Consider the following 27,869-nt stretch of genomic DNA (forward strand, 5'->3'; position numbering starts at 1 on the left):
ATATCTGCCACATTTACAGTCTTTTTAGCATCAAATTCCCTGTTTGTGTTTCCTTGGACAGTGTTTCCCTGTTGAGCTGCAGTGGAAGCATAGTAACAAAAAGAGGGACTAAACTTTAAATACATTTTTGCTCAGAAGGAGGTTTGTGGATTTTTGCCCCCATCACTTACATTGTAAGTGCATTATGAAGGGATCTTCTAATGGCCAGTATCAACAGGAGGGATGATTATAACAAGAAAAACCTATTTTAATGTTCATTTGGGCTCCTGACTGTTGTTTTACGACAGACTTGAAAAATTGTGAACCCGTCTTTTAAAGTCTTCTCTCTTCACTGGTGCATCTTACATGTGGCTCCTATAGACCTAAAAGTCTCTACAGTATCAAAATGTGGTAACAAGGTCAATGAGGGACATTACAATGGAGATGAAGTGACCTGATTTTCTGAATTTAATGATGGTCTAATCTCTGACGATTATCAGTATTGGCAGACACTTTAAATGAATATCAGCGGCCGCTGATCTTTGTAGCCCTTTAGAGTAATAATTGCAGATAATATTTGCTGCGAATGCCAGAGCTGTAGTTTTCAGGGATCAAAGTTGGTTAGCACATGATACTTTTTTTAAAAATTATCCTCCCAAATGGCTCAGTTTAGAATATAGCCATGAAGGTTAATGAAACCAAAGTACATTTTTGCTGTAAAACCATAAGTTCAATCTTTATTGTCAAGGATTGTTGGAAAAAAAGGAGTAGCCTGTTGTTTAGAGTCAAGGGCATTCATTTCCAAAACATCTGCATGCAGCTCACCATTATGGTTTGGTTGATAGTTTTATGGTCAGGCCTTTGTGGACTGTAAAGCAATTGCTCAACAGTTTGTCCAATGAAATTTAATTCTGCAATATACAGTACAAGAAATGATTCAAATGCAGAGATGTATCAAAACAGAAACATACCGTTCTTACATATACAGTTGATAAACAGACCTACGTACATAGACAGAAATTTATGCTTGTTTGTTGTTGCAGTCATTCTTGAATCGGAGCTTGTGGTGTAAATAATCTCAGTTGCATAATCATTCTTAATCACAGTAATGCAAGTAACGCTAATAAAACACGTGGATAAAGTCCACAAAATGTTTTTGGCACATTTAGAATCTAACTAGCTTCATCTAACTTTATCTAAGCTGGGAACACACTGTACAAAATACCTGTAATAATTTACAATGACATCTTGAAGATTGTGGAGATTATGTACTGGCTTGTGACCAGTAGGGCTGGCCTGTGACCAGTAGGGCTGGTTATGACGGACAGCTTTATCTTAAAGTTTAGGATTCAAATCTCTTACATCGGAGTTGTCCCAGTTGCTTGATTTGTATGACTGGAATCTGCACAAATCTGAATGTGATAGTCTGAGCTGGTTTATTCAGAAACCTGTAAGGAACTTCAGTCATTTTATGCAGCCATTAAAAGTGTAACACTGATGCTGAGTCTTCTCAAAGCATCAACAAGGATTATTTACAGTACAAGTCAAAGGGTTTGGCCACACCTTCTCATTCAAGTGAATGGGAAGGTGTGTCCAAACTGGTTTTGACTGGTACTGTAAGTCTTCTAGTGTGTTCCCAGCTGTTGGCAGATTTTGCACTTTTAACCCTGATGGGTGAGATTTAGACCTGCAAAACACAGAAAATGCAATGTAAACTACTCCACATCATGCAGCCATTACGACATGCATGTCTAAACTTTGTAAACTTTTGGCAGAATCAGTAGCCTACTAAAACACATCATCTCATGTGAATTTTGTAAACAAACAGGGCCTCAAAACATACAGTATAACAGCAGAAATAATTGTGTGCAACAAGGTATACAGTACATCAAATTTTCCAGAAGTTGTAGGAGGTGATCTGATGTGTTTGGTCCCCACTCCTGTGCTCTTGTGCCTGGTAATCTGACCCAAGGTAAGATGGCATACAGTCTGAAAAGAGTCCTTCAAGAAGAAGGGAAGGGGAACTCTGGGCTCAGTCATCTTCCTCCTCTTCGTCATCTACGGGATCTAAGAGGACGCTGTGCTTCAAGCAGCTTTGGAGGTAGTTCACCACTGTCCGCTGGAAGTGCTGGATGCTGCGCGGCTCTCTCAGGATGTGGCCCTCGTCGGGGTACAGCTGCAGCGAGTAGTTGGCTTCCACCTTCACCAGTCGGCTCAGAAGCTCAGCGCTGTGCTGGAAGTGTACCCTCGCTTTGGCACATAGATACACAAACATATTAACTGGAGTAGGAAAACTCAAAATATATAAAAGTTCATATAAAATTGAATGAACTCTTACCATCTGCAGTTCCATGTAATATAAGGAAGTTCTCATCTTTCAGCTTGTTAACCTCCTCCAGCAAAGAGGCAGTCTGAAAAGATATCATCGCAATATAAGTGGTTTATGAGATAACACTACCTGGCTAAAAGTAATGCAGTCTATTACAACATTCCTGAAATAAATCTCACCGTCATAAAGGCTTTAATGTTTTTGTTGTTTTAGTGAACTTTATGGTTATTTTAGAGGCTGTTGTGGTGCAGTTGAATTGTATTGTGTTATACTGAGAGATGTTTATATTATTAAATCTACCCTCATTGATATAAATGGGGTGGACAAAATATTAGACAACAAAAATTGAATATTATACTCATTGTGAAGATAATGTTTTAGGTAATAAACTTGCAAGATAGTGTATATCCACAGTTCAGAGCATTGGTTTCAGAGCCTCACCGAGTAAACGTGCTCCTCCTTTGCTGGAAGGCCTAGATATCTCTCTGAGAAGGCAGCACCTGAAAACAGTGGAATAACTTTTACTTTAGAACATGAACTGTTTTAGAGTTTTATCGCAATTTCCATGACCTCATTGTACAAATAGTCAATGACATGATCTCAACTCACTATAAAGCCTAAAGTCAGTTATCGGCGCCACAGCGGCGGTGCATTGGAAGAGCTTATCTGTTGCAGCTAACATCTTGAGAGTCAAGTAACCACCAAATGCCTGTAGATAGAAATGGAAAAGTGCTAAAAAACACAAAGCACGCTACAGCTTTGTAGGAAGAGTTATTTGGAATATTGAGTTGCCAAAGTTAGAAAATACTGTAACCTTGCCATAGAGGGCCATCCGACGATCATCAATATAAGGCAGCTGCATCAACAACCTGTGGGAACATCATAAAAGCCTGTTAGTTTCACACACTCTGACATGTCTGTCTGTCATGTTGTTGCATAACTGTACTGACTCTACAACATCCAGATGATCTTTGACTTTAAGTGAGCCAAGCTTGCGTGGATCCACAGCGGTGGTCTTCTGCCCACGGCCCACCCCACTCCTGCCGTCCACCCAGGCCAAGGCCACATTGTGCGTGCTGGAGAGGACATGAGGCCAGTCGAGGGCAAATTCCTCCGTCACCGACTGACTGCCGGGAAGGCCGTCTCTGAGTGACAAGACGAACAAGATCAGCTAGTATGGTGACAGGTGTTTGGCTTTAAGGAGTAAAGGAAGGGCTAAAGGATCATAGGTTGCAAAACAGTTGACACAAAATAGCTCGTAGCGTACTTGTTCAATGACACTTACACAATGATGAGGAGAGGGTGCAGGTTGGCCTCGTAACCCTGAGGTAGAGATAATTTCAGGTGCAGATCTGAGGAGAGCAAACGGGTTGAACAAGGTCATATGTCTGTTTACATATCAGGATAACTACAAGAATTTCGGGCCTCATCTGAACCTCTAAAAAAAGACAATCTAATTTGAACAAAACATGAACAAATATACACAGTTGTTCTCTGAAGGAACACTTGGCGCTGGTGCTGGAGGGTGGGCATGACTCACACTAATTATCTAATCACCAAATAGAAGAAATTACCGCTTTGGTTGGTATTTAATTATATTTGTCCCTTCCAGGCTGAGATACTAGCAGCCAGAGCTCAATTGTCACTGCTGAATTTAGTCCGACCGCTTAATTGCTCGAGAAAGGCAATAAATGGTTTATGTGACTGCTTTGTGGTTGTATTTGTGTAACCAATATCTAGTATATCTAACCACAACCCTCTTGTTTAGAGAGCAGACTGGTTATTTAATAAGGTGAGAGTCAAAACAAAAAAAAATATAGCCAATGTTTCTCTTGATGTACCATGGTTGTCAGCTGGAAGTGTCCTGAACAGAGTCTCAGGGAGGCTCTTGTCCTCCAGGGCCTTAGACAGAGCGTCGTTATCCTCCAAGACAACGTATCCTACAAGAGATAAAACACCAGTGTGTCATATTTTTTTATCCTGAACATTAAGATAGACACAGAAACCCATGAGGTTGTGGCTCAAATCTAGATTATGTCTGCAGAAATGTCTCTAACTGAGAGCCACGGACAGAGGGCAGTGTTCGCAAACATGACATTAATGAATCTCTATTCTGGTCTGCTTGAATATAACGCCCTCTACAGGCTGTCATGTGAAGCTGCTGACAGCCTTTGTGTATGTGTGTGTGTGTTTTTATGTGTCTGTGTATGTGTGTAATTGCATCATTAGTCAGACAAGCAGATGTAACACTCACTGGAGGGGTCCTTTGTACTGTGAAGTGTCACTTTAGGGATTCCCGGGCCTGGGGAGTTTTTCAAATGACAACATTATAAAACCAACTGTCAGAGCTGTGTGAAGCTTTCACATCCCATGTAAGTGTATGTCTCATTTACCTAAGCAGTAGAGGATAAAGTGGGTTTGATTGGGGCTGAATTCAGCTTTAAAGAAGCGACACCCATCTATGAGGTTACAGGAGATGCACTGGCGCTGAAACACTCCATCAAGGTCCACACTTGGAAATAAGAGAGGAGGGTTATTGACAACACTTAAGAGGAACTGGATAGTCTAAAGCGGTTTGATTTGCTCCGGGAGAGGGGCGATTGATTGCTAAGATATTAAGCAAAAGTGTCAGTGTCTAGAGACAAACTAGTCAGGCAGCTGACTTTTCGGGAACAAATGGGGTTCAGTAAGGTAAGACATAAAAGCCGTTACACTGATTGCCCTGTTGGGCGGTGCCCAGTCTCTAGATGTCCCTCTACACACCGCTGCTTATAGATTTCATACTGGATTAATCACACAGGCAGTTTCAACAAGACAACTTCCCTCCTCCATAATACTGATCTGTCTCCTGAAGCCCAAAGCTATGTAAGCCAATAAAACATATGAAACCTGTGAGGTTGATGAGGGTACAGACAAGTGTGTTTATCACAGACAGGTAGGACCATAAGTGTCAGTGACTCGGGCCTCAGCAGCACAGAGGATCTTCCTTGTCATCTGAGTGGGTTTTTTTCTGTTATAAATGCGTGAATTCAGCTGTTGGCCTTGAGCATCTACAGCACACAAGAATAAAGACTTCACACATCAACAAAATGAGTGTGAACAAAATGAGTACTTCGAATGTTTAGCCATGCTAGCAGCATGGACGCAGTTTGTTTTGGTTCAGACTGAAATAACTCAACAACTCTTGAATGAATTGCCAGGAAATTTTGAAAAGACATTCAAGGACCCCAGAGGATGACGAATAATGACTTCACCATTTGACGCCACCAGAACATCTAAGTTTTCACTTATCCTTTGAAACATCTACGAGATGGACTGACAACAAAGTTTCTCTGTGCAGTAACCCCGTACTATTAATTGACCACTAATCGATTACATCGACTAATCATATATGCAAATCACATTCAGTTTAGATTCAAATTGTGCAATAAACATGTACAAATTGTTGTAAATGACTGTACATACTGGACAAAAATGTGTATATATCTACATGCATATACTGTACGTAACCCAGTGTATGCACCTAATGTAACGTATTACATCACCCATATTATTTGCACTGCTGTACAAAGTTTACAGTGACAGTTTGACCGTATAGACATTGCATGTATGTTGTTGTCCATTTTCTTCTTTTTCACCTACTTGCCTGTACATAACAGCTATATGTTTATACTGTTTATCTCTGTTAGCCTGTTGTACTTGTTTAGCTGCATGTCTTCTGTATGTATGTATCTTTCAGTACATTGTATCTGAGCACACTGAGAGAGTTTCCACTAGAAACTGGAATCAAATTTTTCTGGGTTCAAACATATTTGGCCAATAAAGCTGACTCTGATCACCTCAGGGTGAATCGTAATAACTTTCGTGATCCGTTCACTTTCTCTCTAGAGCCACATTCAGGTCATTTAAAAAAAAAAAAAAAAAACAGGTTTATGACCAAACACTTTCAAAATGAATAGCATTCCCATAATCCTCAGTTTTACTGAATAAAAGGGAGTCTGTTTTAAAATTTAAAACTCAACAAATAAGAACACATAAGTCTCCACAAGACATTGTATCTTACAATAATGACAGTATTGTATCTGTTTATAGCGTTGTATAGAATCAGTATTAGGTCAAAGTTAGAGCATTTCCCACAGGAACGTGTGCTTACCTGTAAAGGTGTCTGCTTTGTCTGGATTCTTCTGTGCTCAGGAAATAACTGTTGATGAGAAAAATGAACCACAGACACAGCAAGTTAATTAACACTATTTGAAAACTGCTGATCACCTTTGGGTGTCTTTACTTCATCATAATTATCCAGGTTATCAATTATTCATGACAGGAATCTATCTGCATATATTTACATATTTCAATGTGTTGATGAAGTCGGCGTATCCCATTTAATTTCTAAAGCACCGCTAGAGATGTTGGATTAAATTATTTGAACAGTGGATATACATCAGTGTACATTATGCTGACCACTTCTTTGTTAATGTAAGAAGAGTATTGCAGAGGAGAATGACTTGTTTGTGATGTCTGGGACTGAAAGATCTTCGACTGACTATGTTTACTTCTCCGTGACGTTCACACTGCAGTTAATGTGTTCATGAGGGGTTTCTACCCCCAGAAGGATAAAGACAGATTTCAGCAATAATGTGGTCTGGTCAAATGCAAGTAATCCTTTGTCCCCTTCAAATGCCTCAAGAAAACACATTTCTTTTGCCAGTTTCACCAAGATCAATGCTATACACTATACTGTACTGTCTTAAATGATGTGTACCATTCCCAGAATCCCACCAAATGAAGAAGTTTGCTCCCCAGCAGTTGACGCATCTAGACTTTGCTCTAAGCTTACAGCAAGAAATGATTATTTTAATGATGGTGGTTGCTATTCTGCTCTCCCTTCTTGTCACTTGTACATTCATAGTAAGGAGCTGTGAGCTGACGAAGGCGTGAGGCGATATAAAGGATGATTCAACCCCGTTCCACACACTGTGGCTCTCACGTACATCTTTCCAGCCTTCTCGTCTAGGGCGCAGAGCAGGGTGACGTCCCAGATCCCTGATGTCAAGAAGCGAGGAGGGACAGAAGGGATGGCAGGCTGCGTTACAGAGAAATACAGAGATGAATGTAGGAGCAGGCACATATACAGAATAAAAATAGGTGCAGCGATACAGCGAGTGCCTGTCACAAGATGGGAAAGATAGGTTCATAAACCGAATGAAGACACTGATGGCTACAGAGAGAGTTCAGAAAAGTACTTTTTAATTATTGTTTATTTTGACATTGGGAGTGAATTCTGGGCCTAAAGGTGTGGGACTCAAACAACTTAATACTTCAATGAGAAAGAAAAAAGGGAGCAGATGTAATTTCCTCCTTCATTGCTTATGTTTCTAAAAAAAAAAAAAGCATCATTAAACTTTCTTAATTTGCCCTGTGGGGGATGAGTTATTTAATTGAAATGAACTGAATTCCTTCGAAAAGGGAAAGGGCAAACGACCATGAAAGTATTAACGAGAGAAATAACTCCTAAGATAAAATGGCGTTTCAGTAATTGTTTGCATAATTAGGGAGAAAATAAATGCAAACAAATTGCTTCGATAGTGAGGGAGAAGGAGGAGGAGGATTAGGAGGAGGAGGAGGAAGGCATTGGCACTGTGCTGCGGAGATCTGTAATCACACTCTGTTTAATGTGACCTCCTACTGAAATGTTAACGACCAGTTTTGTCAGAAATTATTCGAGGATGACAGGAGGGAGTAAAAGTTAACTACCCTCGAACTGACCTGGGCTGACAGACCGGCGATGTGGTGAAACTCTCCACGAGCGCCCTGTTTTGCTGGCAGGATCGTATAAAACACAGAGCCGTCTGCAGAAAACAACGGCACGTCCTGTTGAGCCAGAGGAAAATATTGAGTCGAGAGAAATAAAGCAGACAATAAATAATGATAAATAACATAAGCAATGCGTACCTGCCGCTGGTTTTGCATTATGTCCATGGCCATTTTGTGTTTCTGTGGATTTAAAATCACACAATATAAATAAATGTCTTAGTCACACTATTTAAAACACACTCACATGAACATCTAAGGCTGATATTAACAGCATTGCATAAACAAAGCTTATTATGTTTATTAATTATTAAATATGGCATTAATAGGTAATTGGCAATGGGTAAACTGAAATCTGTGTGGGTTTACAGAAAGGGAACAAGAAATAAAATACTGCAGTACATCACTGAAAATTCTTCTCATGCAGCAAATGACCTTAAATATTAATCCTGCCAGCAGAGATTTGAGAGCTTAAGGAAATCAATCCTAACTCCCAACACTGTGTAAAAGAAGTGAAATTCTATTAAAGCTGTACATTGCAGCCAAGGCGCTTCGGATTACTAATGTGGAACGACTGATGACCGCTCACCTCTGAGCATGCCCCTGTGGTGGCCTCACACACGCAGAGCACTGATTGGTTCTGGGCACGATTCAGCCAACGAACCGCAAGGCGGGTGCTGCTGATCCAAGTCACCATGGAGATGTAGCTGTCTCTGAAGAGTTGATGCAGAAAATAATAAACGAGGATTGGAGAGTGGTGCAAAGGAAAAAAGAAGCAGTGATGAGGAGGAGAGGAACCTGGACCTACAGTATGTAATCATTTATGACAGGCAGCTCCTAAGGTCCTAAAGGTTTATTCGGTCTTTTATTCACAAAGATGTGCACTACCTGGTCCTGAGGGAGTCAGGAGGCATCATCTCCAGAGTGTGAGCTGGACCATACAGATTCACCACAAACAGACTGACTGATGGGATACTTGAGCCGGCCTGTGAGCACAAGTAAAAGAAAAAAAAAAATCAATATGCTCATGATCAAATGAACTCATGAATAATGTTATGTGTAAGTTTTGTAAATCTTATTAGACATGCTAGCAGTGTGGGCCTAGGGATGGCAATGTGGGTCGGTTTGTTCTTCCACTGCTTTGATCCAGACTGAAATATCTTAACAACTATTAGATGAATTGGCACAAAATTTGGTACAGACATACATGGATCCCAAATGATGATCCCCTTTCTTTTCCTCTAGTGCCACCGTACAGTTGAGTTGTAGTTTTGAGTGAAATGTCTCCATAAATATGAAATGGATTTCCATGAAATTAGGCTCAGACAAATACCTGTAAAACCAATGTCATCCCCATCAGCCTCAACTGTACTCTATGGTAGTACTTTCTGTAGTGCTAATTGGGAAATGCTACCATGCTAACACGCTAAACTAAGATGGTGACATTATATTTATGACAATACTAACATCACCATGTTAATATTGTGTGCATGTTAGCATGCTGGTATTAGCATGCAGCACTGCTGTGCCTCCTCAGTGCATCCTCACACAGTCACTAGCATGGCTGTGGAGACTTAAAGGAGAGGTTCACAATTTTTCATGTCTGTCTTAAAACAACAGTCAGGTGCCTATTACAACGCTGAAGGATGTTTTGCTTGCTGTAATCATTCCTCCTGTTCATACTAGCCATTAAAGGGTGATTAAAAGTGTATCTGAAGCTAATATGAAGCTTCAGCAGTGTGAGTTAAGAAAATTAAGTGGATATCTTTTCAATACAAGATTCCCTCTTGGTCTTTCCCTGGACAGCTACAATCCTCAGCTCAACAGGAGTTGAGAAGATTGAGAAGAGAAGAAGGAATTTAGTAAAAAAAAAAAAGACGGTAACTTTGAAATATATCCACTTGATCTGACTAATCTGGATGGCTGAAGTAGTTTTGCATGGAAGGAGGACTGTGGATTTTGTACCCCATCCCATGCATTGAAAGCTCATTAGTAATGTAATGGTCATTATTAACAGGTGGAAGGATTACAGCGAGCAAAACCTGTTTCAGTGTTCATTTGGGCACCTCCCTATTGTTTTAAGACAGACTTGAAAAATTGTGATCCTTAAAGCTACATCCCAAATCCATACAGTATGCACTCCCTCCATTTCCTTTGTGCATTGCAATGTGGGAGAATAGTGTGAATCAACAGCACACCCACAAATCCACCGTATTTAGTATCCATTCTGTCTGTTTTGAGTATATTTAATATTTTCAGTGTAAACACACTAAATTCTAAATACCTGCTCAGAATCAGTGAGTGTGTTTACATGCGCACCATTATCCTGGTTATGATCAGGTTTTTGGAGTATTCAGGTTATGTGTCGCACCTCTTATCCAGGTTTTAGAAACCTTATTCTGATTTTGAGAAACCTGGATATGCCACTTAGAGCACTCCAATAGAAACCAGGATACTTTGTCACATAAACACCTTATCCAGGTTTCTCCACATTCTCTGTAGGTAGAGAAATGAGTGGCTGAGATTTTGCGGAATAAAGACACAACTGGACACAGATGATTAAAAACCTGCAACTGTTACGAATAACCAGGTTTCTCATGTTTCATGTTAATGCCATATCCAGAATGCGATCAAAACCAGAATATTTGTGTGCATGTAAACGCACTGAATAAGTAGTATAGAATTGTGACACAGCATTAGTTTTATTTGAACTAGTTTTCACCTTGGGGTAGGGGAAGAACACATTGGAGGGGTAGAGACCACCTAAGAAGTGGGGTATTTCCATCACAGGTGTGGCAGAGTTGTTGATGGTGAGGTACGCCAGCCGGGCTCCGTCCATAGACCACCAGTGGGCAACATATGTCAAGAGAACCTCCTCTGTTTTAAAAGATAAAAAGCGTTTTTAAACTCAAAGCATACACCTGTGTTTCATGACTATTGCTGTCAACTTGGTTTGGCTGATTTTTCAACTCTTTCATGAATCTGGACTAAATCCTACCCTCATAAGTCCAGTCAGAGAGCCCGTTCACCACATTCTGCTCCTGGTCAGTAGATGTGAGACGCAGGGGTTTGCTGGTCACACTCGGCTTGTAATAGATATCTCCGTCAAACACATAAACCTGGAACGAGCAGCACAGACAGACAGTGCCAATCCATTATCAAAGACAGTTTGGTTGCAGCCTTCATCGATGGCTGCATGAATCGAGCGTCGGATGCCATCCAAGAATGAATGAATCATTGGCCCACACACATGGGTGAGAGCCAATACATCTTTACTTGCCAGTTAATATGCTGCAGATGAGCACCGACATAGCAGCAGACGCCAATTACGATACAGGGAAAGTAGATGAATTTTATTATCAGTGTAAAACAAACCCATTATAGCAAAGCGGTCGCTGCAATAACCTCCCAGCTGGAGTTCATCTCATAATCACAAAGACACAGTATCATTGATGTTATCATTATGAAAATGATGTCAAAAGGAGGTTCCATTCATAGACAGACTACAGTATTATAGACTGCAGGGGTTTTTAAATCATTTTGACAGGTTAGTAGATGCAGGCAACAAACAAAAACAGATTGATCAGGTGAATGAGGAAGTGCCTGGCTTACCAGCTGGTTCCCCTGTGGCCCCCAGGAGGCATATTGTAGCACTGCCTTCTCCATATCTGGTGGGTTAAGCTCCATCAGATCCCTGGAACACACACACAGCTCAGACATAAGCCCTCCATTAGGAGACAACTGTCCTGTTTAAAGCCCTCTGAGGTCCATCCATGCCCTTGAGCTTTGCTCGAGAGAGAGACTGCACTGTGAGGACAAGAGAGCAAGATGCAGAGAGGGAAAACCAAACAGAGAACAGGGTTGATTCATGCAAGAGTGCAACATTTCTTTTCCCATATTTCTAGCTGCACTTTTTCTTCCAAGGCATACTCAGGCAATGATCAATTTTGTAGCTCTCTCCTGAAATCCTTTGCAGAACCATTCCTCAGAAGTTCCAGGGATCATCCACATAGCTACCACAGAGTTTCATCACTGATTTAATGCTGTATATGAATCTCAAGCAGTGAAATCTGAAGTACAGTACAAACCTCATGTTGGGAAATGGAACCTGGAAGGATCACTGACGAATGAATGCATGTCTGACAGAAACACGAGGCTCTGATTGGATGAGACACACTTGAACGAAGTACTTTTTTTCAATCCTCAGGTCTGCTTGCATTGGTAACGCTCATGCCCAGTGCAGCCCATGCATTAGCATTCATGATTCCACCTACCCATTAGCCACATTGTAGATAGCATAGGAGGCTGTGAAGGACTGAGAGAACACCTGAAAGAGGTAGAGGATATCATGCATACAGGTGTGCCACACTTAAGATGACAACACACACATTTTAGTGCTCACACATGCTCATACGTACACATGTATAAATAAGGTTAAATGAAAATGAAACAGAGGTTATGAAGGACACTGCTGAGGCCAATCTTTAACATGAGCAATAAGCAACAGGAAGCTGTGTTTGCATTTTCTAGGTTCTTCTACAATCACTGCAAAGCACTGCATCAAGTGGCTTATTGCTTTTATAAAATGGCAGCAACACATGATAAAGCTACAAAATTAGAAAGAAAAATGTTCAACACACCTTAAATAATTTAGTTGATAATAGTTATATATATAATAATTTAGAGTTTTTCTTTTATCTAAAAAAAAACAGCCTCTTACTGTAATTATCTGTGGTCATTTTTAGCACATTAAGTGTTTCAATATTGCTTTGATTGTTACTGAAATTACCAGACTTGATTTATATCAGTTATTAAACCCCTGGTAACAATTTCATCCATATTACATCATTACTGAGATCATATCTGAATAATAAAAATTTGTATCACTTGGACCCTTAAGACTTAGTAAAAGAGACAACGAGACATGAGATTGGAAAGGAAAGTATAGAAAGTAAGACAGACATTCTTATTAAATAGCATCATTACAGCTAATATCCTTCCCACTGAGATCTATTGTGGCTGACAAGTCTGTCTCAACCCTGACAAAAGCATCAGCAGCTCGATGAATAATTAAATTAACACGCCGAAGAAGACTAAGGACCAGAATCAATGACTGTGTGTGTGTGTATGTGTGTATGTGTTAACCGCAATTGATCAAAGCATTACCTGATGAATTCTATGTAATATATTGATTTCTACCATTCTTTTTTTTTTTTTTACAAACAAAGGGTTGGAAGCAGGCTATTTGCCCATTGGCCTCTGAAAGCCTGAGCCTCCTAGAAAAGCAGTCCCTAAAGAAATTAAATGTCACATCCTCTATACAGCACACTTAGCAGTGAAATTGGATTTCTTTCCGTGTTGTTTGTCTGTTGTTGGAAAATGCATGGGTGGAGTGACGCAGGGTTAAAGCTGCAGGGATAAAAGAGGGGAAATAAATTCTAAAGCTATCTAAATGAAATTGAAATCTGATTGCGGTGAGCATGAGGGGAAGGCAGTGTACAGGGAAACAGCTGCGTTACAACAAAATATAACAGCAAGAACAGGAAGAGGAAGGGATGGATTGACCAAACACTGAAGGGAAAAGTGAGGGAAGGTGATAGAGAGAAAGAAACAAAGACAGGAAGGAAGGAAAGGATGCAGAGAGGGGAGCGGCACTGGCTGACAGCCAGAATTGACAGTATTTTGAGTTTTAGAGAGAGCAGGGCTCTCACTCTTCGAGACCAAAGGGGGCAGCATTGCCATGAGCACCATGTTCAATCAGCTGTTTATGATTTGTTAAGGAATGCAGTGATTCTGATCGTGATTTAACATCATGAAGCCGGCGGCACAGACCGTACGTTATTGTGTGTCGGTGTGATAAACAGTCAGAGAGCGGCAGAGTGAATTCTAATGTAGCTGCCAGTAGTATGTCATAAATCCTCCAGATCGCTCTGCTTGTCATCCCCTTTCACTATCCGCCTGTTCTCCGATCCATGCCGCCAAAACCGGGGGTGGGGGGCACAACACACAGATTAAACACTCAGAAAATAGCGTGGGATAACATGACAATAGGAATTATGCGCGCTCGCTGTTCATTGATTACAGTTCAGCGTTTAATACTATAGTTCCTCCCACCGCCAGACTGGTCACCAAGCTCAGGGACCTGGGGTTGAGCTCCTCACTTTGGGGTCCAGAGCTTCCTGACTGACAGACCACAGGTGGTGACGGTTGAAACCTGCACCTCCAATATCTGAATCCTCAACACTGGCAGCCCCCAAGGCTGTGTCCTGAGTCCTCTGCTCTACTCTGTTTACACCTATGATTGCATAGCCACGCACAGCTCCAACATCATTGTGAAATTCATGGATGGATATGGTGGTGGTAGGCCTGATCTCAAACAACAACGAGACAGCCAATCTGGACGATGTGGAGGTGCTGTCATCATGGTGTAAGGACAACTTGGACCTGAATGTCTCCAAGACCAAGGAGATGGTGGTAGACTTCAGGAGGGAGAAGCAGGGGATCCATTTCACACCACTCAGGATCTACAGGACTCCGGTGGAGAAAGTGACCACCTGAAGGTACCTTGGAGTTCACATCTCTGAGGACCTGACATGGTCTACACACATCACCACCCTAGTGAAAAAGGCAAGGCAAGGCTTGTATCACCTCAGGCAGCTGAGGAAATCCAAGATTTCCACAGTGCTCCAGAAATCCTTGTACACCGCAACAGTAGGGTCTGTACTCTCTGGAAGCATCACTGCCTGGTACGGTAATTACAGCTCTCAGAATAGCAAAGCCTTTCACAGAGTGATCCGGTGTGTCGAACGCATCACCAGGACAGCACTTCCCTGCCTCCAGGACATCTACACCAGGCAGTGCAGGTCTGGGGCAAACTGGATCATTAAGGAGATTCACCACCCCAGTCACAAACTATTTCAGTAGTTACCCTCTGGCAAGCCTCTCCCCTCCCTAATGGCCAAGACTGCGGTTGAGAAGGAGCTTCTTCCCCCAGGCCATACAGACCATAAACACTTAAAACCTACACAACACACATCTGCACGTATTTTGCACTCTGTATTTTTTTTGCAGCTCAGCACCTTCGTTACCTTACCACTTTGCGTTTTGCCCATTGTCCCCTACACACTGTAGATTGTTTATAACTTGCCATATTTCTTACTTATTTTATTTTTACCTTATTTTTATTATGTAAATATAGATTCTGGGATAATCTGTTATTTTCTCCTGTATATAGCTTTATATTATTATTATTATAGTCCTTTACTTTTCCCTGTATGTAGCTTTATATTTTTTAATTGAATTTTTTATACAGCTATATAGCTTTACATTTGCTATTTGCACAATTGCTATTTACATGGTTTGTTATTTGCACATTTGTTGGAATTTTATTTCACTGCTGTTGTACATGTGCAACTATGCATGTGACAAATAAATCTCTTGAATCTCGAATGACAAAAGAAAACACAATGATTAAAACACCCTTTGCATGAGCGCAGCTATTGGGATCTAGTGTGCGCTGCAAGACAGACAATACAGAGATAGCAGTATCTTTCCTTCTCAACATTGTTCCTGCCTTACAAGCATTTCTTAGCAGCTCCACAATGCGCTGCCTTTGATACCAGCACCCATCAGCGTTTGCTGCAGAGTGCAGACACGACTCTCTTGGCATTTTATTTGTCCCTAAACTGCACTGTCTTGGCAGGCACCAGTCAGTTCAACTGAGCTCATCAATCCCAAAAACCTCCATCTCCTCTAAACTATCCGGCCATTGCTCTTTTAAAAATATGTATGTCTTCTCTTTCTCCTTCTCCCCTCTCTCATGCACACACACATAAACCTGCTGAATTTACACAGGCTTTGAGAAAAGACATTTTCTTGTAGGGAATCTGCTTTCTGTTGTCCCTATATGGTCAAATCCCTAAGTCACTTCTATGTATAACCCCTTATCAAAATCCATTTATTTTCACCCACCAGGCACAAAACCCTCCCTAAAGCCTCCAGAGCTAATACAAAATCCAGAGAAGCCTTTTAACTTTACCCACAGCCTGCTCATCCATTTCTCTCCAATGCAGTACTCGTCTTATAGCATCTCTGTTATTCTTTGATAGCCATTCTGATTGATTTTAACTGGGCAGTGTATTTGGGAAAATTGTACATATCCCATTTTTCTCCCCCTCCTCCATTGCATGTGGCTTTCCCTGCTGCTCTCCCTGTTTTTCTCTCTGGTTCTCTGCCACTCTCAGCAGCTCCTCTTCCGAACAGCAAAGCTGGTGCCTGGTGCAAACTGCTTCAGTCAGCACAAATCCCCCCAGAGATAGACAGAATAAAGTGAGTGAGGGCGATGAAGATGAAGCAGGAGAGAGAAGGAGGGAGCTAGAAAGAAGGGGAGAATGGAGGAATAGCCCCCACGCATAAAATGACAACCATGCTCACACATATACACATTTCTAAATATTCACATGATTCAAGGTGGCATTCCCACTGTCGCTGATTTCTTTGAGTGTGCGTACACACTGAGCATACAAATGAGAATAGACAATGCCTGCAGATATCAAAGGAAGTATGCTAATGAAATGGCATAAATCTACCAAAGCAACCCATAAACTGGGCAAAGAGCTGAGCCCTTTCTCTACTGAGATAACTGAAAACTGATGGAACGTATGTTAAACACTCAATAATTCAGTTAGAATGGATGCACTGTGTGTGTGACGAATGCCGTAACACAGCAACAGGCTCATTCCCCCCACACACAGAAAATATGACACACAGTGATTAGAGCAGAAGCAGATCTTTAGAGGAAACCCAGAGAGGGAGAAGGGACTGAACGAATGAGAGTACGAGAGAGCCAAACAACAGTAAAATCTGTTTTCAGATTTTTAATAAAAATGCAAGGGAAATGTGCTGAGGGCTCTATTTCCTTCTAATTCTGTTTTCTTCCCTCAGCGATTACTAGCACATTACACAACTTGCCTGCCCTTTGAGGAAAGAGTCAACTATTTATTAATGGTGCGGGTATTTACAGAGTGTGACGGCTGGTGGGGGGGCGGGTGGAGGAATGGGGCTATATGGTGCTAAAGTAAAGTGAAAGATTTGTGTTTTGTGTCTAACCCTGGCACTTATCTGAAACCACCTGCAGTTGTGATTCTCGCCAGCTTCTCATTAAAATTCCCCACCGAACTACTGGGGCGATTTCATTACTGCAACTCCAACTTTACCTCCTCTCCTTGATCTCCCCTCCCCCGCCTTTCCACCATCCAATTCACGCTGATCACTCACTCAAAGCTTTCCTCAACCCCCTGCACCTTCCTCCATCAGCCAGTTTAAATATTCAACTCCCCATATGTTATCCCAGTCATTTGGCGGGCTGCGTTTTGGAGCTAAGGACTACTGCAGTAGAAAAATCAGCACACATACACACAAACACACACCCCTTCTCCTCAACCTCCTCCTTCATGTTCACACTCCTTCTCTCTGTTGTTTCTGAGGGGCCCTGATTAAGATGCATGTCACCGTTGTTTCACAGTCACTAGTGGCCTGCTAGACATGCAGCGGTTTGTCATGAATAACAGCTTGTCTTTGATATTAGTGGATAATTTATGGATCTGAATGTTCCCTGAAGGTAAAAATCTTGATGGTGCTTTTTGGAATAGTCAACTTGGCATAAAGAGAAAACTTACCAGTCTAATGTTATATGACAAGAGGACAAACCTCTTGTCTGCAGACACCTGGAATTTAGTAGTGGTCAGGTCCTGTAGGAAACAAGAGCAAAATTAGATAATCAGCAACATTCATTTGCTCTCTTGTGGGGGAAGTGGGTCAGGATATCTGGTATCGCACTTGAAGGGTTTTATTCCCATTAATCTAATCATAACTTCTTTCTATCCATTGCTGATTAAGTATCAGATTGTGCTGCTCTCACCTGAGGAGTTCCCCAAGGGTCAATCTTGGGTCCACTGTTATTCTCCCTTAACAGGCTTATCTGTCAGTTTAACTGTGTCTCTTATCATTGCTATGCTGATTCAGGCATGGAATAAGTAGCATCACTGGCTTCATCTATTTGTTAAAGTGATGGTTTTTTCTCATGTTCCCTACGGCTTTATTCAGACAAGAGTTGCTGAAACCTTAATTAATGACTGTTATGAACATGGGAGCGAGGAATGATCACCCCCACTTCTCACAGTGAATTCTTTCTGGCATCAGTTTTATCATTTAACTTGCTGCCTTTATAATATGTTTTATAATATCCAACAGTGTACAAACAGTCTAGGCTATCTCGTTTTAATTAATTTCCCGACATGATCAGGGTAGCAAAATATGGATCCTACGTCATTCCAGATAGTTTACTGCTGCATCCATGTGAAAAAAATGAAGAAAATGAGTGCTGAATCAGACCGACGGAGTTATGGACACATAGAGCAGCCTATTTGAAGATTGCACAACAGTAGGCTATGTGGAACTTGAGCTAATAAGGTAAACACCTTACTTATTTAATTTCCATGTAGGTGCTGAATAGGCTACAACTCTAGACTACCCCCTTCCACGCATCATACAACAATGTCAGCAATTTTTTATTTTTTTTAAACAATGTGTCTAGATATGTAGGCGGTGTCAAAAACGTGTTTGTCTCAATAAATGTGATTAAAAATTACACATTTACACCTATTTGTTCTCTCGATTATGACTCTCATATGATAATTTTCTTCAAGATATGATAATATTAAACCTCTGGTACAACACTTTAACATCTGGCAACGCTTCAAACTAAGCCCCTTCTTGTCTTTCCACCAGCTTAAATGCATCATCTATTGTTTCATCTCCTCATGTTTTGACTGTTATAATGAATTGTAAACTTGTTGAAACCATGAGGCTGTAGCATGATTACAATCACTTCAAAATTCTGCTGCAGGATTACTATCTAAAACTCCCTAATTTTCCCATATTAACCCCTGATGGCTTGACTACACTGGCTCTCTTTAATATTCAGGACAGAATTCAAAATCCTTCTCATTTATTAATGCTTCCTTGCCCTAATTTGTTCTTATTCTTTAACATTTTTTGCTTGTCTTTGATTTAAATATTCATTCAGATGAATTTTATTATCTTTTTTGTGACTGTAAAGCATGTTGAAACCCTGGTTTTAAAAAGTGCTATATACAAAAAGTTTTGTTTGTGCACTGTGAATCTTAATCTCGTATTTTGACACTATATTTAGCTAAAATTGCCTCAGCTATTCATTTATGTAGGGAAATCCAACAGCTGGCGTTCACACAAGCAAATATCTTTTTCTGGAACTAACAAGAGCAGCAGAGATGACACACCATATCACAACACCACGTAGAGACTTCTTCTCAACCTGACAACACAACCCTGCTTTAAGCTCCACAGTGATGACCCATATAAGTCTGTCAGTGTCGTGCAGAGGCGGTGTTCAAAATGATGCCCTTGCTTGGAAAATTCTCTTTGAAGGGGCTCACAGAAAAGCCAGATTGGGGGAGAAATGAGCTGATATTGTCAGCCAAATCTTTTTTTGTCTCAACTGTGGAACATGAACCAGTGGGGCTCTAAAGCCACTCTCTCTCAATCTGGGAGCACCTCTCTATTGGCCAGTTAATTTGTCCAGCTGTCCGTGGATATGAGCCAATCAATACTGAAATCTGTCCTCTGTCCTCATAAGCTGTATGGCTACAACTCACCAGGGAGCTGTTGTCCAACAGGGTAGTGGTGAGATTGCTGTTGAGGCTGAATGACAGGACGTGTCCCTCTCTGGTGCGGAGAGCCACTTCGTGTTCTGACAGGGTTAAGACAGTTCAGGGAAGAGGGTCCTGTGTTATTAGAGTGATGACAGAAATCCACAGAGGCAGCAACAATTGCTTTTTTTGTGCAAACTAGTGGCTCAGTTTCACACTAGATAACTAAAGTGGTTATAAGCTGTCAAGAGCACTTTGTCAGTCAGGAGTCTTACCATTCAACCATGCCACACTGGGGTCATGAACTTTGAAATCTTCACTCTCCAGATCCTCCATGGTGAGATGGGAACGGAGTAACATGTGAGATTCATCTTCAAAAGTAAACAGGCAGAGTTAGTTATCTCATCAGAAAGTCTCTCCTGTTTACAGAAAAGTGAATTCTAAGCATGTCTGCAGCCTGGCTTACATCCTGGCTTTCTGCATAAGTCTTGGATTCAGTTTTTGCATTTTCAATGTCACTATTGATATGTTTATGCATTACGCCTTCTTCTAATCTCCACATTACAACGTAAAGGATGTGACTGGTGATTTTCTATATTTTTATTCTCAGAGTGCGGAGCCAAACCGGCAATTAAAAACATGTCAATGAGCCTCAACGTTGCACTGGGTGACATGTTTTCAGTTGGGAAGGGCATATATGTTTGTTTAGAAATGGTTCAAAAGACATCAGATCAGATTTTCAGTCTCCGGAGAGAAGTTCTGTGTAAGGCCACTGAGCATAAGCAGGAAGGTGGTTCTGTTTACAGAGCTTTGCTAGCTTGTTGTGCTACATATCACAATCTTGACTCTGTACGACATTGTAAATTCCTCAAAGAACTTTAGTACACAGTCAAAATGCACAGTGCCTTACATGGAGCTACTCTCTGGTGACTGAAAACATGTTTGTTGTTATTAGTCTTTTGAAACTTTTCTAAACAAACTCACGTGCCCAAAACTCTTCATCATGAAGGAACATGTCTCATTGTATTTTCGATAGTTTTTGGATCATAAAGGAGGTCTATGGCATGGAGGAATACAATATATCAGGCTTTGGATACACACACAATATTTATAAGTAGATCAGTCCATTGTTTGGTTCGGCTCTGCACATGAGATTTGTTGACAATAAGAAAAATGTAGAAAAAAATTGCAAGCCCTATCCTTTAACTCTGCTACTCTTCCCCTCATCTCTTCACACCCTTTTTGTCATGTCTTTTTTCAACATTCTTACCAGGCGTGAGGACGATGACAGAGAGAATAACCAAAGACATGACAGCCAGGATCACCACCATGGCGATTCCTATGCCCTTCCAGTTCCGCGGAGGACCGTCTGAACTCCCCAGGTCCTGACATGAAAAAAAAAACACACACACACCCACACAAACACAGTGATGAATGCAAGCACAGCCGAGGAGGGGGAGGACATTAGTGCTGCTTCATTTCCACAGTCTCACAGAAATTTCTCCCCGACAGGCATATCAGTACAGTGAGCCTCGGGGGGATTGAGACCAGTCTTCAGCTTCACAGAGATCTCGCTGAATTACACAAATTTTCCATATGAGAACTGCATTAAATTGTCGCATATGAAAAATTAGACTATAATTGTGGTAGCAATTTTGGCCACACCATAATTTCTCCTCACTATCGCCTCATTTCACCTGCTACATGACTGATGGGGCATGTGGTATGGTTAAAATATGGGGGGGGGGGGGGGGGGGGGGGGGGGGGGGGGGGGGGGGGGGGGGGTTGGTGGCAGAGTTGTCATGAAATGTGTGGTGTCTTAAAATATAGTGTGCTTTCAAGAAAAAGCTACTTCATCTGCAAAGAGGTACTTCAGAACATCAGGATTTATTCAACAGCATTGGATGAAGTTGTTAATGAGGCAATAAAATAAGATGGGACTGTATAACTATATGGTGAGTTATGAATAAAGCTACCAAGAGAGCAAAACTTAGAAAAAAAAACAACAAAACAAAAAGTTTAGACTCAAGTCCTTGTGTACCCTCTATATGCGATCAGGGGGAACTGATGGATTGAGCCGGCATAAGTATCGGTCACAATTAAACACAATTGCATAGCGTTCCCAGGCTGCGCTCCACTCCCTCATAATGAGAGGCTGGTGCTGCTGGAGCCACATGCCTGCTGGAGTGTGAGAGTTCAATCACAGAGCAGCCATAAAACTCAGCCTTCCTCATGGCTGGCCACCCCTTTAGCTTAACCCTCACAGCCTCGCCTGTCCCGATCACCTTCCTCCAGGCCATGGGGAGGCGGGCAGTGAAGGAGGGCATCTAAGCGGTTCACTGGTCGACAGATTGCTACTCCTCCGTGCTCCCTGGGTGACACCAGTTTCCCCTCAATCTGTGATATCGGCCACACTTGCCTCAATACCCCCACCTGCACTTCCTCTTCACACACACAAACATACATCTCTTTATCTTCCTTGAACATCTGGCACTTGGTGTATTAAAGTGCTAAAAAAAACTGATAGTGTACTTACATAACTCGAGTCAAAATGTCTTAAAACCCATTTCAGAGTAGTCCAACATGATGAATTCTGCAAGAAGATTAAAGATTGTTGCGGTTGAACCTGAATCAGTGGGATTTCTTTACTCCCTTTATGGCTCCATATGGCATCTAATTCATTATAGCGTAAAATCCTTGATGCACATTTTTAATCACAGAATTCATTTCAGGAGCTTTCACCTCACTGTAAGGAATCAGGTTTACTTTATTCTGAGATGAATGGAAGACATATGAGGTCTGCTTTATCTCGACCGGTTGCCAGCGTAGGACTCCTGCCAAGGTCTCATCTTTAATAGATCTCCTTGGGTGCAGTATGATAACATGTTCAAATTAAAAACCACTACCAGTTGCACCTGAAGGGATAACTTTTAAGTGATATTTGAACCCTCGGTGTAGGCCAGAGCTAGGTGATTGATGTCCGAGGCTCTGTATCTACTAGCCTTTCTAACACTGTTTTTATCTTATTCTCTTGCCCTCGCGGCACGCAATCTCTCAGTGAACCATCATTATCCTTCCATCAGAAATGAAACCTACAGTAGTCTACAGGGGCTTTGGGAGTATACAGTCAATACTGAATCATACTGCAACTTCAGCACTTTCTGTATGACTGAATTTTAACATAGCAAACTGGGCCTTTAGTGTAGAAAACTGCATGCATAGCAATGGGTTTGTATCATGGTTACATATCATTTAAACATATAATGAATTATATAGTGATTCCAAGATCTCATAGTAGAAAATGTCGCTTTAAATTAAATTTCTCCACTTGACTGATTCCATCACATTGTGTTTTCATTTCCAAGTCCTCTCTCTAATTACTCTGTGCAACGTGAGAGCTGAAACATCCTCCTAATGTAATGCACAGCTCCTATCATTCCCTTGAGCCCAGACATTAGAGCACACTTCCAATTAAGGTTGTATAGTTGTTAAGACAGACAGGGAGTATCACACATTTGGGTGAACGAGGAGTTTTGTCACACTTGCAAATGGGGTACCGACGCGCTGAGCAGAATCCCAGAGTGAACACTGGCAAAGCTGATAGTGACGACTGGCTGCTGGTCACAATGTACGAGGAAATCTAATAAAGTACAAACTGCTGGCACAGGTGAACAGATGATGAGCTGGGCCGGGTGACAGACCAGACTTCAGTCAGTACCCTGATGGACAAGCAAATATATCTCAGAGCAGGTTTTCTGCTGATCAAAAATGAATCACACGTAGACCTTCCTCAGTGAGCCATCTATTTTATTCAGCTGGCGTGATCCCGTGGGCGTCAGAGTGGAAGCCAAGATGAGGTGTCAGTCAAACACCTAAGAGTGCTAGAATGCAAATCAAAGGTCCTTATGTTTATGGATAACTCTCCTGAAGGAATCCCCTTGAGATGGCTTTTTGGCCGACCATGCAGAACTGCATTAGAGAAAAGAGAGCTTTTACTTTTGCCAGCAGAGCTCGGGGATTTTCACTCAACCAAATAAGGGAATCGATAAGGTGTACAGTTGCACAAGGTCCAGAGGGAAACAATTAATAGAGGGGATACAGCCGTAAAGCAGACTTTTAGATAGGCGAGCTCTGTTAAGCACTGTTTCTTGCAAAGTGTGACATATCCATGTGGAATACCTAGACCTATTCTGACCTTTCCACCGTTTCAACTTAAAAATCATACCTGTCGGATTGGAGCCGTTTATTAAACTGTGCACAAACAGATTCCAGCTAACTGGCGCCTTTTTCTCAGAGCGCTGCAAACAAAATCAAACAATTCCAATTGTATTGATTGAGAATGCAGCCTCAAAGAGCAAACCACGCCAAACACATTTACTCAATCTGCACAGCATGTACCACAACTAGGTTGCAGAATCCAGGCGGTGCTAAGAATTCATAAATTAGGCTCAGGAGACCTCCTTAACTCCATCTTCTGTGTCTTTGAGGTGCACAGAATCCAACAATAAATCACATGCAGAGGAATGAGGGAACGAATGTGGGCTGTTTGTGGATACCGGCTGTGGATTTACATACCTCTAAACCCCAATTTAACATCAGGCAATGATATTTATTACATACATGACATTGGCAGAGGCATCAAAGATATAACCGCCACCATAAAAAGGGGTGGGGGGTGGGGGGTGGGGGGTCTATTGGCAGACACATACAACCCTCAATATAGCCTACATGCACCTGATTTTAATGATTCATTGTAATTGCTCACAAGGGAAAGCTGTAGATTAGCAAGTAACCCACGTATGTATTACCTTGTCAATATCTCTCACTGCCTCATTTAGAATGAAGGTCATCATTAGAGCAAGCTGTAACTTTAGCCAGTTTGGAATAAATGGTAACCAACCCGCTGAAGTAATGAGACACTACAGCTTGATATTGATTCCTATCCAGGCTATATTTCATCACATCCAGAGTAATATCTGTGCTGCTACTCACTGCGCCACCGTTTCTTCCTTTCTGGTGTTTTTTATCTTTTAAAAAAAAAAAGTAGTAGGTGGTATAGACACCATATGGGACTAACTGGGCAGATTTTTTTTTGGCCTCGAGGCTATTGCCTGACAATGCAGCACAAGCCTTAGTGAAATAAAAGACCTGCCGCTTTAGCCTCTACTGCTGCAAGGCTGCCCTACTGTCTTATTCTTTTCATGCTCCCCATCATGCATAAGAATATTACTATACAAAAGGGTCCTGTATAGGGAGCTTTTCCTCAGCATGTCCGGCCACTCATAGCGGCTGTGTTCCTGCCTTAGGAAACAAGCAGTGACAGTAAAACACATGCGGGAGAGCTGCGTGTGACATGATGTACAGTTATAGTAGAATATGAGACAGAATATGTATTGCAGGTGGCTGAGACTCTACAGAAATACTCTATCAGTAAATGATATGCTCAAGATTTACAGTCTATGTATTTTCTATGAGATATTGTCACATTATCACTGTCAAGAATGAAAACATATTTGCCTTAAAAAAAAAAAAAAAGTAATTAAATCACTGTGATTTTCTCCTTTAGATTAACTGAACCAGAACAAAAAGTATTATGTTTTTCTAGCACGAAATTGTGACATTGCTTTTTTAGTTGGATGTGGTAATGTGTGATATCATTAGACATTTATAAGGTCTCCGCAATGCACTTTGCACCCACTGTATCACAATGTGTCTAATATTACAACACACAAACATAAGTAGCACCCAGAGATATCCCCTTAACCGTTGCATTTACTCAGCAGAGACACATGTGAGACACTGTAACCCAAAATGAACAAAACCTGGTTTAGCTCATTAATCGCTTCACTGTGTAAAGCATATTGATTGGGGGCTGTGACATGAGATGTTGCGACATTTGTAGGTAATGGATTGTCTGTACGCCCCGCAGCCCTGTGTGTGGCCCCCTCGGGGAGACAACAATGCTGCAGGATTATCACACAGACGCTTCAGGCGTGTTTCACCAAGATTTCATCGCATTAGCATGTGAGTAACAGAACTAATGGTCGGTGTGTCACTTCACGTCAAACATCACTGTGCTCAGCATCATATTACATACCAATTAAACATAATTAAACTAATAATTTTTTACTACTCCTATCTACTCTCTCACACAACACTTTCTCCACCAGGGCAACTGTGTACTAATGATCTCATGATTGAAACTCTTTCCCAAGAGGGGTGACAGTTTGATTAGATTTGTTAATTAGTCAACTTGGCAAGCTTTTGCACTGTGCACTGCACTGTGCAGAAACAGAAGCACCACAGTAAGATTTCTGGACATTGACTGATAATACAGAATAAGAAACTTTTATACAAAGAAGGAAATAAAGCATATTTTTTATGCAGAGATATTAGTCATGCAATGAAATCTTAGTGTAATGATTACTCAGATACAAACATTTAACACTATCAAAAATTTAACTGATATTTTAAAGAATTCTATACACTTTAAGCCAATAAAAAGCCTTATGAATTATGTAAAATCCAATGAATGAAATCCGAACAATGAATCTCTGTAATGTGTGAAATTCACTGTGTGTTCACAAGTTCTGACATACAAACAAAGATGAACTGCCTTATAAATAAACCGGAGAAAGTCTCAAAGTCACATTGGAGCTGACATGTATGTTACAATTGAATAGCAGAGCTGCATTAAATAATAATTTACAGATCATTAAAGATATTTGACTAAATGCAGTAGTAAATGCATAGTATGTGATCAGAAAATAGAAGATGTTGGATTATAGTCTTTGTTCAATGACAATACACCTACACAGTAGAGGGATAATCAATCATACAGTGCAGGCTGTAGTTTTGAGACCCTGTGCAGGTCCAAGCTGTAGGGGGAAAAGTCTGCTGGGACTTAAGTCTGAATATTTGAAAAATGAGCATGTTACTGATGCAGATATTATGCTATAAAAAGTCTGCATGGGACAGAGAGACAACAGAGTAAGCAGGACTGGACGTCGAGTTACTACAGCAGCCTGCACCGCAGTGCACAGAGTGAGACGGATATTGATGTGGGAAAAACTCTGAATGTGCGAAAAGGCTAAAATACTAATCGATGGTTATTGCATGCATGCATAGTGACCATACACGAGGAATTCCCCACTGCACACCAGAGGATCTCCCTTCTTCACACACACACACGCACACACACACTGCGCGCACACACTCACACATCTGAGGAATCTGAGGAAGTGAGGATAAAACAATAATAATAATATTATTATTAATAATAATAAGAACGAACACACACATACCAGCTCCGTGGTCATGTTTTGTTGAGTTGTGGCAATCATTGTAATCCGCAACAAGCTCCGCTGCCTCTGTAGCCTCAAAACCCGCCGAGCAGCTGCACTGTTGTCTTGCGGAGCTTTTTCTGCATGCCCCGCTTCTTTCAAGTTTGTCCTCACTGGGTTAGTGGTCTCTCTCTCTCTCTCTCTCTCTCTCTCTCTCTCTCTCTCTCTCTCTCTCTCTCTCTCTCTCTCTGTCTGTCTCTCTCTCTCTCACTCTCTTCGTTAATTCGCCCTCTTCCAATCTCCTTATAGGCTATTGATTGGCTCAGAAATTAATCATGACAGTGTGATGGTATAGGCTACCGTGCGACTTCAGCTGCTTCAGCATTCCTAACAGTCGAAATTCAGTAATTATAAGACGATATAATATTTAGTGAACCATCAACAGCCAATTTTATTGATACGCATTTTATATTTTGCTGCTATAACCCAATTAGATCCTTGCTAATTAAAAATAATGTGTCAGTTCAATTATTATAATGATCATAAGCTCATCATCTAAGCTAGTAGTGTGTTTGATGATACAATAATGTAGAGTAGAACACGATAGAAAACGTTTAATTGGAGAAATGCTGCAGTGTTTTAATTGCTCAAAGACCTTTAAAGACATTTTAGCACAAATTAAGAGTATTTCATATCCACAGATGAACACAATGGTGTACAAATACAGGCTATAAATATAACTTATTTAAAAGAGGAGTAATTGGGGTAGGTGTCTTGGTC

General features: G+C 41.2%; 1 protein-coding gene across 1 annotated transcript; it reads right to left on the bottom strand.

The window, feature by feature from the left end:
• Window positions 1-701: 701 nt before the first annotated feature.
• Window positions 702-27,253, bottom strand: LOC122983134 (inactive dipeptidyl peptidase 10). Its single transcript, XM_044352909.1, is given in 26 exon segments — window positions 702-2,229; window positions 2,318-2,390; window positions 2,750-2,808; window positions 2,918-3,017; window positions 3,123-3,177; window positions 3,259-3,453; window positions 3,594-3,660; window positions 4,150-4,248; window positions 4,563-4,610; window positions 4,702-4,820; window positions 6,462-6,509; window positions 7,300-7,391; window positions 8,075-8,179; window positions 8,261-8,302; window positions 8,709-8,832; window positions 9,008-9,105; window positions 10,842-10,996; window positions 11,118-11,238; window positions 11,732-11,813; window positions 12,394-12,446; window positions 17,797-17,868; window positions 19,813-19,907; window positions 20,082-20,177; window positions 21,077-21,191; window positions 27,111-27,193; window positions 27,196-27,253. Coding segments are annotated over 26 exon segments (2,454 nt in total). The 5' UTR covers window positions 27,236-27,253; the 3' UTR covers window positions 702-2,011.
• Window positions 27,254-27,869: the final 616 nt, after the last annotated feature.

Source organism: Thunnus albacares, chromosome 5 (assembly GCF_914725855.1).
Source record: "Thunnus albacares chromosome 5, fThuAlb1.1, whole genome shotgun sequence".
Taxonomy (NCBI): Eukaryota; Metazoa; Chordata; class Actinopteri; order Scombriformes; family Scombridae; genus Thunnus; species Thunnus albacares.